The sequence below is a fragment of the Triturus cristatus genome, chromosome 1_2 (genome assembly GCF_964204655.1).
Source record: "Triturus cristatus chromosome 1_2, aTriCri1.1, whole genome shotgun sequence".
NCBI classification, from domain to species: Eukaryota; Metazoa; Chordata; class Amphibia; order Caudata; family Salamandridae; genus Triturus; species Triturus cristatus.
Genome location: NC_140580.1, coordinates 550,269,565 through 550,282,232, shown reverse-complemented (window position 1 = coordinate 550,282,232; position 12,668 = coordinate 550,269,565). Strand labels below are relative to the sequence as shown.

General features: G+C 42.0%; 1 protein-coding gene across 2 annotated transcripts in view; it reads left to right on the top strand.

Annotated features, from left to right (window-relative positions):
- The window catches only part of LCOR (ligand dependent nuclear receptor corepressor), a 343,287-nt gene that overhangs the window by 94,472 nt on the left and 236,147 nt on the right, over positions 1 to 12,668 (top strand). For both annotated transcript variants that reach the window (XM_085606418.1, XM_085606419.1), the window contains exon 3: positions 2,361 to 2,639. In XM_085606418.1, the coding sequence (XP_085462544.1) occupies positions 2,411 to 2,639 (229 nt within the window). In that variant the 5' untranslated portion in view covers positions 2,361 to 2,410. The remainder of the gene's footprint in view (positions 1 to 2,360; positions 2,640 to 12,668) is intronic.

Here is a 12,668-nt window from a genome sequence, read left to right as displayed (position 1 = left end):
ACTGCCCTTAACTCAGTGCTGCCCCACGGGCTTTATAAATATGGACCCTTGCTCAGATGGTGACCTTGCTGTATTAGTCATACCTAGATTCATGCTTCGATCACTGCCTCATTTGAATGGCATCCAGGAAGCGTGCAACGTTTCCTTTGTTCTTAACACAGGAGAGAGTTTCTAGTGGGTCCACCATCCCTTCTACCCACACCATCCATTTCAGCAACATAAGCATACATCAAACGGGATGATCTAAAAGCAGCATGGAATCATTGTCTTAATTCCATTCAGTGGCTTCATTACTCTTCCTCTTACACACTGGGCGGTCTAGATCTTGCATTACCATTAATAGTGGCAAAAAAAAAACCAGTGTGTTGGATACTGTTGCAAGCTCTGAATCATTCCATCCAAGATGTTTGCACTGTAACAGCAAAACTGCAGTGCCTTTTTGCTTCCATTTTCAGGTTTATTTGCCTGCACAGTCCACTAACACCAGCAAGCCAGGTACAAGAATGCTGTTAAACTTTCAGTCCAGTCGGTCCCGAAATAGTGGATAACCAAATGTAACTAACTAAAAGATCTGCCTTTCAGGTGGTCCGAGGCAGAGCGTTCCATTAATATGAATGTAACCTTCTCAGTATGAGGCCCTAACTTTATCGAAACTATAGAAAAAGTACTGTGGTCACCATAGTTCCTGCTTCATATAGCATCCTAGAGCTCAGCATGGTCTACTGGCAAAATAGTGTAAGGCTATGGGGACAACATGACTACCATAATCTGTATCCACACGCAAGAAGGAGGAAATCCAGAGTATCCTAGCCAAGTGACTGAGGACATGGACATTCAGACTTCATTTGCGTCTCATATTTTGATTCACTGATAATCAAAATGACACCGTGAGTGATCAGCTGAGACTTTCAGTTGACCCACGACTGGGGACTACACAAATAGGTCACGTAACCTTGATTTTGAGAAACTCAACCCCTTCCATTTAAGCAATTGTATCCCTGCTGGTTTGAGAGTTCTCCAGTAGGCTCAGAAATGTGTGTTGGCATTCCTCTGGCTGTGTTTGTAGCACAACGTACTTGCAGTTCAGCATCTATGAATTTACTAGCATGGCTTCCTGAGGATCTTTTGGTTCCTGGGTTTTTCGGAAGCTTTTATTGAGGTTCTTAGCAATAGCAACTAAAAATGCTACAAAAGAAAATGGACACCTTGTTTAGTTCTCAGGGCCTTTCATTCAGACCTGTATCACCCAAGCAAATGGTTTCCATACTATTGAGAGCACGTTTCAGCTTACTTATATTTGACTGCAGTTAACAAGAAATCCTCTGGAAAACACTCTGTTCACATTGCCACTGAAAATGCAGTTTTTTAAATGGTTTCTTCTGTATGGCTTTCATTTAATTGGGAGCAGGGCATGGTGCTATTCAGATGATTGGCAAACTTTTGATTATTTTGATTAAATGCACCATGCCTTACATTTCTCCTCTTGAAGTTGACTCTTTTGGCAGTAATCTCTTCGCCAGGAGAATTGAGAAAACAAGTTTTCTCCATACAGGCCAATTTCTTGTTTTTCTGCCCAAAGCAGTGCCTGGAACGTAAACTAAATCCACCACTAAATTTGCTTTCTGTTTTCAAAACAAGCTGCAATTGAAAGCATTGCAAATGGGATAATCCACTACATATACTTATTTTATTAACTTATGGCCAAATAGGCTGTTCCCTGGCAATTGCAACCCATTTGACATTTAAGGAAGGGCTAGAGTAGCAACTAGGGCACAGTGAGATTACACATCTACATGAAATAGGTAAGGCTGTGAAAGGGACAAAGGTTCACTCCTTAGAAGTGACTGCTTAAGGGATGTTTGGGCAAGGAAGTCCATTAGATAGAGCTACGAAACGTATTTAAGGTACCTTATTTCCTTCCCTGTTATGTCTTTAAATCCTGAATTGTACTCTATTCAGAGTCCTAAATCTATGAAAACTCCAGTATGAAAGAAATAATTGACTTGCCTGTAACTGCCTGACAAAGAGTTGGTTAGGCTGTGGAAATGAAAGGTAAGCAGCGGTGCTGCCATTTCTTGATGGTACATGAAAGTATATCTACTGTCTGGGGATATCAGGTCTATTGGTGTGGAATAATAAATATGCAAGAGAATCTGAAAGATACTAGTGCTTGAATGAATTTACTAATTTCATTTTGTTTGTTACTGTGCAACTCTTCAGACGTGAGTAACGTCTAGTGACCTGCATAGAACTCAAGGGTTTGGGAGTACATGCTTGAAGGAAAATAACGTGTTCATGCACTATAAATGTATGGAGAATGTCTGATGTATTGCTTTAAAACGCACACATTTTTCTTGCAGACCGTCCAAGGGTCTTCGACCCAAACATTCCCCTAGTGGCTCGTGAGATCATGCAGCAAATGATCAGACAGTTGGCTGCTGAATATACCTCAAAAAAGACCCCTACTCAGGACCCCATCCTGCCCAACAGCACAAGGAACCAAAGTCTGCCAAAAGCATCACCTGTGCAGTCCGCTGCAACTACCAGGAACCCTGTGCTCAGCAAGCTTCTGATGGCTGACCAAGAATCTCCTTTGGATCTTACAGTTAAAAAGTCACAGTTGGAATCTAAGGAACAAGGTACGGTGCAGCTTTTGCTTAATTTAATATTGTGTACAAGAACACATTGAGTGCTAAGGAGTGAAGTGGAGTGAAGTGGAGAAAACTCAGTCACGCTGTTTTTTTAAATATTGATGATAGCGTAACAAAAGTACAAGTTATCCGCATTTGTGCAGCTTTCACTAAGCTCTTGGTGTAGTCCTTTTGGAAGTTCAGTGACATAACACATGGTTCTAAAGTAACCGTTCAGACACCAGTCCAGATGCAGCTTATGTTTAGCACATACAGTGTATAACAGGTAGAACTGTTAACTAATTTGACAGTATTACATTCACTGATGTTGGTAAAATAGAAGGCTGTGTTATTTTAGCTGGGATTTGAGCTTGTGACCTTTGGTGGGTGTGCCCGGTGTTAAAATTAAATGGCCGCTTGAGAATAAACTCTTGACACCTGTGGAACCATTGTTGCCACCCATTTCTTGTCATTTCAAAAATATCATACTTTACTCTACAAACAAAATGCAGAGAATTTGAAGGCAATGTCAGTTGGCAGTAGTGTAGGTACCCTGAAGTGCACAGCGCTTCACCTGAATTGAAGGAAGGGCACGCTGCATTATGGCCATTATAGTGATATCCGTGTGAGGCCACATTCGTATCTCAGAGCAAAGTGGTTACGGAACACACCATCACTTAAAGTTTTAGGTGGTCCTTAAAGGAATAAAATTCCATTGGAGGTCAAAAGAACTGTGGTGATGGTTAGTTGCTCAGGGATATTACTGAATTGTAGCAAGTGCAAAAATTTCAGTCTCTACATATTAAACAAAACACTGAAATAAAGAAAACATCTACAAATTCTCCTTTATCCGGGTTTCTCCAGCTCTGTTGATGGAGTTTTATAAAGTCATATTTTGGAGATATTGATGAGTATTAATCCACAGGCCAACAGTAGGAAATAACATAAAAAGGACTCTAAACAGTGCAGTGATCTGAAGTAGACTCGTGGTTTTCATTCAGTATTTTGTCTCATTGCCTGAATGATCATAGTGAGAAAAAATTCTAAGTGTCTTGTTAAGTACATACACTGTTTGTGGTGATGACATGCGAAACGTATAAATACATATTAATTTCTTCTATTGGTAATTGGTTTAAAATATTGGTATAAAAACCTTCAATATGCACCGTGGGCAGTGATATTCATAGAGTAGGTTCACTGTTCATCCATTAATATATACCACTACAACCAGTTAGATAACTAATAATGTGACTTATTGTGGAAATGCCAGCCGTGAAGCCAAAAGAAAGATGTAATGGCTCCCTGTCCTGGAACATATGTCACCTATGGAACAAATCCTTAAAGAAATTACAGAAATGTCTGGTGGTGGATGTGTTAAACTCATGCACTGCATCACTCGCATATTATAAGTTCCCTCCAGGAGTTACAGAAGTGGAAGGCACAATCTTTACATTGATCTCCTTGGTGGACCAAGCACCGAGTATGTCTAATATTCAAGATGGTAGTACTTTGGAAAGATATTACTTTTGAAGCTTAAGTCCAATGGTCATCTATTGTTAAAGAAGACCGACATTGGCATAATGCATAGCCGTCTACCTTATTTAATGCAAAAATAGCCAGCAAGCATTAAAATAAGCAAAGATAACACGCCAAACCTGCCGATCAGAGCTTTACTCCCTTATCCGTTGGAGCATGCCGTGCTTAAACATATAATTTGGTGCCACATTTATACACTTTTTCTTAGTGCAAGTGAATGAAAGTAGGAACTTGTGTCAGACCAAAACCCACAAATAAACTATTTTTAGGTTTCAGGCTCTTCTGGTGGTAAGAATGTGAGAAGACCTTGTATGGATGAGACCGGTTTCTCGATTCCAAAGCAGACCACACTAATTTCATCAATCCTTGCTTCGTTTTTCCAACTTCAGAATGAGGCTACACTTACTAGTGTGGTTAAGCTAAAATGTCCACTGTACAGGACAGCAAAACTAGTGCATTTAAAATGTTAAGTATAGAGTGATGGTAAAACTTTAGTAAACCTTAAGTGGGTATAAAAACCAATCTCAATTGATTAATAAAGTGTATTGGCACTTGTTATGGCACATGTAGATTCACATTCTTAGTGTATTATTAATTATGAAGGCATCTATGTGCATTTAAGTATTTACGTATCCAGTTAATTTTGTTAATGGGTGTTACTTTTTTTTTGTTACCACCTGCAGTTTAATGTAGGGCAAGTAATATATGTTAGATTGGAATTGCAAAGGGAGTTCTTGTTGTCACTAAAATAAGATGTAGTGATCGAAGGGTAATGTAGGGAAGTGTAATGGAAATCCGGTACAAATGATAAACATTTAAGAAAGTGCAATGCACTGCTTCCCTCACAGAGGTGAAGAAAGAAGAGTTAAAAAAGTATGACATAATGTTAAGTTAGTCAAGCAAGGGTTGGTTGCTCAGATACAAAGCACAGTAATTTGTACACCAGTCTCTCATGCATGTGCAGTAAGAACCCCAGTAGTCTTACACACACTACTGTAGAATACCATTCCTTGTGGTACCGCTACAGAGATTTATTTCAGGGTTAAAGTTTGATGGATTAATTGCGTCTCTTCCTTAATCTCAATGGCTTGAACGTTTTCTGATATAAGGAATATCATCTTGCAATACAGTAAATCAAATACATCCAGTTATTTCTCCAGTTTAAGAGTGCTTCCCTCCATCTAGAGAGCTCTGTATTCAATGAGGTAAAGACATTCGGTAGACTAGGTCTTGATTAGTTGCAGAACCGAGAATAAGAAATGTAAATTGGCAATTCTGGTAAACCGATCGTTATCAATTTCAAATGGAGTCCCCGTGTGTCTAAATTGAGTCCTGCACTTTGTATGGTACCGGAAGGCAACTGGAGTTTACTGATAAATCCTGTCTTAGATTTGTGATGGTATGTCCCGGACCAAACTGGGATTGGGATGCACTGAAGGGCATAATGAGTGATAAAGAAATTCTATCTCCACAGAGGATACTTTTTTCCATTTTGCAGGGAGTCCACACCAATGTTTTGTGCCCATGGTATGTTAGCTTAACTGGTTTAGAACTTTTTTCATTCAGAAACTGTTGCATGAACTTATAAAGTGAACGATTTTGTTGGTACCCTTGTCTGACCACTCTAATGCAAGTTATCACAATTTTGTGACCTAGATAATGGACGTTAGCCAATGCAGAGAGCCTGCAGAAATACCGCCCTACAGAATGTCTTTAAAATACATAGCAATAAAAATAAGTCAGCAGTTAGATTTATCTGAAAAGGCCTATCGGAACAAAATATTATGAGAAGCATCTTCAAAGAACTATTTTCAAGTAAGCAAATGCTTTTGGAATCTGATATTTTCTATGCCCAGCATTATCTACTGAAATATCAAATAAATCAGGATAACGAAAAGGCACATTTTCCTAACTTTAGTCTCTAATAATTTTAATTCTATTAAGAGCATAATGGCTAGCATTATGCTTTTCTTTTGCATTAATTCAGCAGCTCAATATTAACATGCAGTAAAAAGCTAACAGATCCAGGATATTACACTACAAATCATGTTATCTGCAAAGCAACTACTTCCTTTTGCTGTGAAGTGTAGTCAACAATTTCCAACTTGATCCCGGTTCATATCTTTCCCAGAGAAAATAAAATATTTAATCATGGTCATCCAGGTCACACGAAGTATAAAATAAACAATTCATAAACATTGGCTGGTAACAGTATACCAAACCATGATAAATTCCACATCGTCCAATAATACCATGTTATGATCATCAACCAAAGGATAATTAGGATGAGAATAATCCTCTCTTACCGGTCGTTAACAGAATTCAAATTTTGACATGAAAGCTAGGAAATTTTTCACTTTGTGACTGGACTGAATGCGGGAATTGTGCTTGTTTAGGTCTTTGGTACCACCTGTGAAGCCATTAAAGAAATTTGGTTCCAAATGAAACCTCATGAATATCGAAACCCTTCACCAGTTAGCCATTGTCATCATATCTTCCAAATTAACTCTCAGCAGCACTTGGACGTCATTACTCTCCTGACTGAATGAGCACCCAAGTCTGTATCTATAGAGCCCTGCTTTAACCGTGACCCTTTTCAGCACTGTGCAAGGGATACGCTGGAAAGTGGTGTAAAATGTTTCATATAAAAAACAGTAGCTGATTTATATTCTATGTTCTAAACTAACGCATCCTGTTTAAGACATTGTGCAAAACATAATCTGGTACTGACTGGAAAGGACAGATACAAAATGAATGCATTTGCACTCTTTTCCCTCCAATTCACAATAAGTCACCCCAGTGTGTAAACTCACTCCTCCAAATCTAACCCACGCACATCCCCCACACTTTGTTATAATAGTAAATAGGGAACATCCAATTTTACTGAAAGCTGTTGCAAGCTACATCTGAACTGGTGGGTCAATTCTGAAAATCAAAGGAATTTATTAACAGCCTGTAAGGATGAATATCTTTGTCTAGGAGGGAACGCTGCGTACACCAGACCTAAAGGGTCTCCGGAAGAGGGAGTAATGGAAGGACAGCTTGTTCCAGGAGCCCTGGACGCTGCACATGAGTTCCACAAAGTTGTTACCAAAACTAACTCTGCTTATTGACATCTGACCTTAGTCAACAATTTTGAAATAATTATGAATGGTGGGCCATTGTGAGATCGATCCTGCAGAAATCATACATGTTCTCAAGCATACCTATCAATATGTTGAGTTGGCCGGCCTATCTACTAGTTTCTCTTTTCCAGCTGGGGGATGCCAATACTTTTGATCATCATACTGAGTCAATAGATGCCTCAAATGCCCCCGCCTTTAGCTTTCTTTAACGGGGACCCTCATTTAACAGTTATCGTCCTACACTTGTGGTTCTTATCTTGGCCCCCGGAAGTATGGGTCATTGAGAAGGTCTAAAGTTAAGATTGTAGTGGCTTTAGGGCCCAACTCTAAGCTATGTCTGCCCTCTTGTACACAGCTGAGTCCATTATGTGGACACATTGGCCCACAGTACAAAGGTCACTACTGGCTCCTCATGATATGGCGCTATCCAGTTTCTGGCAGTCACCAGAACTACTTGGGAGGGAGCAACATTTTCTGCATTTTGCCCTGAGCTGTAAACGTCTGATTCAGACAGGGTCTCTACACTCGTGGTGGAGGCCCTGCAATCAGGCTTTAAGTGTGTTGTTTCATAGAACCCAGTTAAATAGCATGGGGTTTTACAGCCTCATTCCCATCCTATAAGTGGGAATGGTGGAGGAAAACCGGCTGCAATATGCCCAGAGTAAGAAGTGCCAGCCGATATCCTTGGTGGCTGAGGTACTCAATAAATTTTGCAAAACACCCATCTCCCCCTGGTTTGCCCGCCATGCACATCATAAAGTCTGGACTGGGGGACTGATACTGACCTTTGGGCATTGCTGTCAAAAATCAGCCACCACAGATCCTGCAGGAGGAGAAGCCTGACGCAGTTACCAAGGACGGTAATGGCGAGCGTAGGCCTCAAGTAGACTGGAATGTGTACCTTTCCACAGAACTGTGCTTCCCAACTAGCAGCTCAGGCCAAAATCTTACAGGAGGTGGATGTTAACAGGGTGAAATATAAACTGCACTATTAATATACTGTAAAAGAGGCAGCAATAACTCAAGGTACCAAAGAAAAAGAGGAGACTTATTTGAGCTGCTGAGAAGCAAAAGAGGTGGAAGTGATGGCATTGTGCTGGCAGTTTATGGAGTGAATAGTGGCTTCATTGATCATGTGTTTTGTAGTTTGTTCTTGTTGTGCTTGCTTTACTTTGATGGTGAGCTGCAAATTTAAACAACATCGCCTCTAGTCTCGTGCATTTTCAGAAGAAAAAGCATGATGTTTGCTAGCCCTCAGACTGAAAGAAAATACTAAGGGGTTGGGGTAGCCGAGCCCTAATTTCTTAGAGTAATATCTCCCTCACAACTTTTGCCTCTTTTTATATTTTTCTGTCTGTAAGAGTGAAAATTTCTCTAACAAGACTACAACTTCATGATTTGTTTTTCTGACATTAAATTCTGCGCTCACAGAACAATTAAGAAGGTACCTATTAGATGAATTGCATCCTGCTGCACAAGACCTGATACTATAAAATATTGTGTCAAACTAACGCCCGAACAATAGAATATTATCAACCTAGATTTCATTGCACCCTTAGTTTCTGTGCTGCTGGAAACCTGATAAGGATATCCGAATTATGAGAATTGTAGGCCAGTTCCCTTATTAATAATAGATAACCAAATCATAGCTGAAATATTAGCGTTTTATCTCTCAGCTGATAAACCAGGTACAATTTGATACAGAAGCACGCTCATTTCTAACCCTGCCATTTTGTTTTACTCTTCAACTGAATCACAGAAAAAACATAAAAGGGCGGAGGGTAGCAACACCCTGAACCCCTAGGCCTCTTGGAGCGGGTTGGGTGGGGGGTCAATGTGGCCACACCTGCATTTGTCATATTTCATCCCAGGGAGTTGGTGGTTCTCGAGGGGCAAGAGGGCCCCCTGAACACCCCCCACATACATTTCAAAGAACAGCATGGCAAGGTGGCGGTCCCCAGGGCTGCGGGAAGGCCAGATCGGCATCGAAAGTGACACCATGGTACCTATATAGGTAGCACTCCGGCGCATTGGCTTCCTTGCGCTCTACTCCAGCAGCAGTACCTAGGTCCTTTATTGACAACCTTTTTCGACTTTTCGTCTACCATTTCAAGCTTTGCTCCCAGTGTGCTAGGACATAATGTCCCCTGCTTAACCCTCAGTGTTCAAGCCTTGTTGGAACTGCCACAGAAAGATGTCTGTATCATATCCCCCACTTGGTGTCTGTAGTCAGGTCGTCAGGATATTGCCTGCCCAGAGTGTAATTCGAATAGGAAGATGAAGCTCCATTGGGGACCTGGCAAAAGCAGGATCCGTGGCGCTCCTGGTTCTTTGTCTCACAGAAGATCTTGTGGCCGATCCTAGGGTAGAGACTCTTCCTGCTCCAAGACGACCTCTAACACTGGTAAGTCTAAAAAGCACAAGAAGAAGAAATCGAAGTGCTTTTCAGCTTCTTCTCGACATCATGCTTCCAGGCCCTGCTTCTGCACTCCACCTGTGAAGACAGCATCAGGGCCCACTCCACACCTCCTCGTTACCTAGAGCCAGAGTGACGCCTGCCTGCTCAATGAATTTTGTGATGCCATGCATGCTATCTTCAGGCCACAGACTCCCTCTGCAGCGACTTTAGGCCCTACGGGGCTGAGTGGTTCCCCATCAGGGGTTACTGTTGGAGAGTTTGCCTTCAACACCAACAAGGTCCTCTAGATCCGTCCTTGGATCTGGGCAGATGCCATCAAGTGTGCCTTCATATTCTTCAGCTCTGTCCCTTCCAGCGCGCTCTCTGGTGCTGCTTGACAAGCCGAGAATCATCCTGATGCCCAACCATTGGTAACTCTGCGCTGCCCAATGTTGATGTGGGTGTCGTCCAGGCCTCAAAATCCCCTGGACTTTTCTCTCCTTAACAGATCCTACCCTCCTGAAAACTGCGATGATATTGAGGAGGAGGAGGAATATGTTCCCCTCAAGGACCTTGACGATGACAAATGGTTTGAGGAGCTGGGTGATGCAAGTTTCATCTATACCTCCCCAGTCTCTAGCAACTTTGCGAACAGCCCGCAGACCAGGGCGAGTATATTTTGCATAGTGTGGTTGGCGCTAAATATGTGATGTAGGAAATATAAATGGATTAATTTTGTGAGACCCTCCAGAGTAATTCACTGGCAGCTGCCCATTCGTTCAATAATTATGGCATTCATGTCTGCATTCCAAACCAGTCAAGCCTTGTGTATGGGTTTGTGTCGATCAAGTTTCATGACTTTGTAGATCAAGAAGCTCAAATGTCTTCCCTCATCTTAGCACAGAATGGCATCTCATATATTCGAGGTGGTTGAAGTAGTGGAGAAACCTGTTCAAACCTCCGCAGTTTCAGCCAGTTCAGAGAATTGTAGAAATTGCACGGAGCCTATCCCAAATGTGTCCTTCAATTCCTGAAACGTGAGGAAGGGCTCATCGCATTCTGGACGTGATTTAAACAGCTTGGCAAAAGGACAATGAAGTGTGTTCCAAAATCGCACGGAAGTGCTCCACCCACCCATCACCCTAGCATGTGTAAGCATATTGTTTAGCAGTCACCTGTGCAACCATGGTATTCAGGTACCTAAAAACCATTACCTCCCACCGAAGGCCTAGATCATAGTCTGTCCCTTGTGCACCTTGCTGCAGAAGAAAGAACCAGGGCATCCTAAGGAAATGGAGTGTCATCGGCATACAGGGCATCACATGCATTGTCTCCTACCTTTATTCCCCAGTTGAGAAGCTCTTTCATGTGCATGAGAGCCAAAACTCCAGGGTAGGGCGAACGGCAGTGGCGACAGTGGTCATCCCTGTCACGTGCCCTGCTTAATGTCCCATTTCTCTGATACTGTCCATCCTGCTGTAATGTACGCTGTAAGGTCTGTGTAGAGCACACAGACTGAACCACAAAACACCGGCCCAAAGCCCATCGATTGGAGTTCCTCCATCAAGTAAGTCCAGCTCAAAGTGTCAAAGACCTTCTCCAGATCCACCGCGAACAGAAAAAGCTCATCAGTCTGAAAAAGAGTTCGACATGAGTAAGTGTCTGAATGTTCATGACTGAACTGTGGCTTGGTATAAATCCACACCGGTCTTCATGAACCAGCTGGCGCACCATGGTATGCAAATGGTTGGCCAGGATCTTGCACAGAATCTTAGTATCTGACTTGGTCATGGTAAGTGGGCTAGGACAGCGGGTCTATCCTCATCCCTCCGGGCTTAGGGATCAGGCATATCGTGCTCTCTCGCATAATAGGAGGCAGAGCCTCATGTTTCTTGCCTCGCAAAGCACCATAAAGCTTTTCAGACAAATAGGGTGAAATGGTCTGATAAAACTCCATGTGGAGCCTTCCATCTGTACCTGCAGTACTCTAAGAAGGTTTGTATAGCGTCAGCGAGAGCTACAGACCTCTCTGAAAAACATCCCTTAAGTGTATCCTGAATGTGTCATTTATGGCCCTTTGCATCACCCCGACCATGTCATTGGGGCAATCCAGAAAACACACTGGAGGAGTTCGCCTCAACAACCAAGTAAGTAGTCTACTGGGCTTGTCCTCCCACCCATTTGTAGTCTCTGCTGATGCGTCTTGAGTGTCAATCTGTCCAGTCTGTCCCATTGCACTCAGGACACGTTTTACCTCCAACATTTCAAGCAGTCCCTCTAAAGTCCCTGACTCTCGTTGCTGAGCCTTGGCTAGTTTGAACTTCTCAACTGCTAGCTCCCTCTGTAGCTGCTGCTTTTACTTTGTAGACCTTACCCAGGCACAGCCCTCTAATCACCACTGTCATTGCCTCCCATTCAGTCGCGCTTTGGCCTGTGGAGCCCCACTTGTCCCCCATGTATGCATCTAGAGTAGTGGAAAGATCAGCCAAGCACACCACAACTCTCAGTATATCCAGTGGCATCCTCCAGGGGGTCATTACAAGTTTAATACTGATGTAAGATTGTTGGTTAACACCTTGATTGTGGCTACAAAACAGATCCTCAAAGTGTGAAAATCTAGCACTGGTTCTACCGTTGAGTATTCGCTTTTAGATTTATTTATTGCTTTGAAAAAACGAGAACCTACTTTGAAAGCTTGCTGTTTTTAAATTAAATATGGGCAAAAGTAACATTTCCTGAATGAACTGTATTCATTTGAATTTCTATCTTTACTTTTCTGACCTGTATTTTATATATTGGCTAAAAATAGAGAATGCACTGTCAATTTCTTCAATCTGTGTTTTTTTTAAATTATAGTTGTGTAGAAGTAAGGTAGTATTAGGATACGTGCCTATTCTATGGATTATGTTGAATGTTTGCACTATTAATACAGTATGAATCTAACCGAGAGGCAATGTGCGCCCTGCAGGGCCCAAGGCA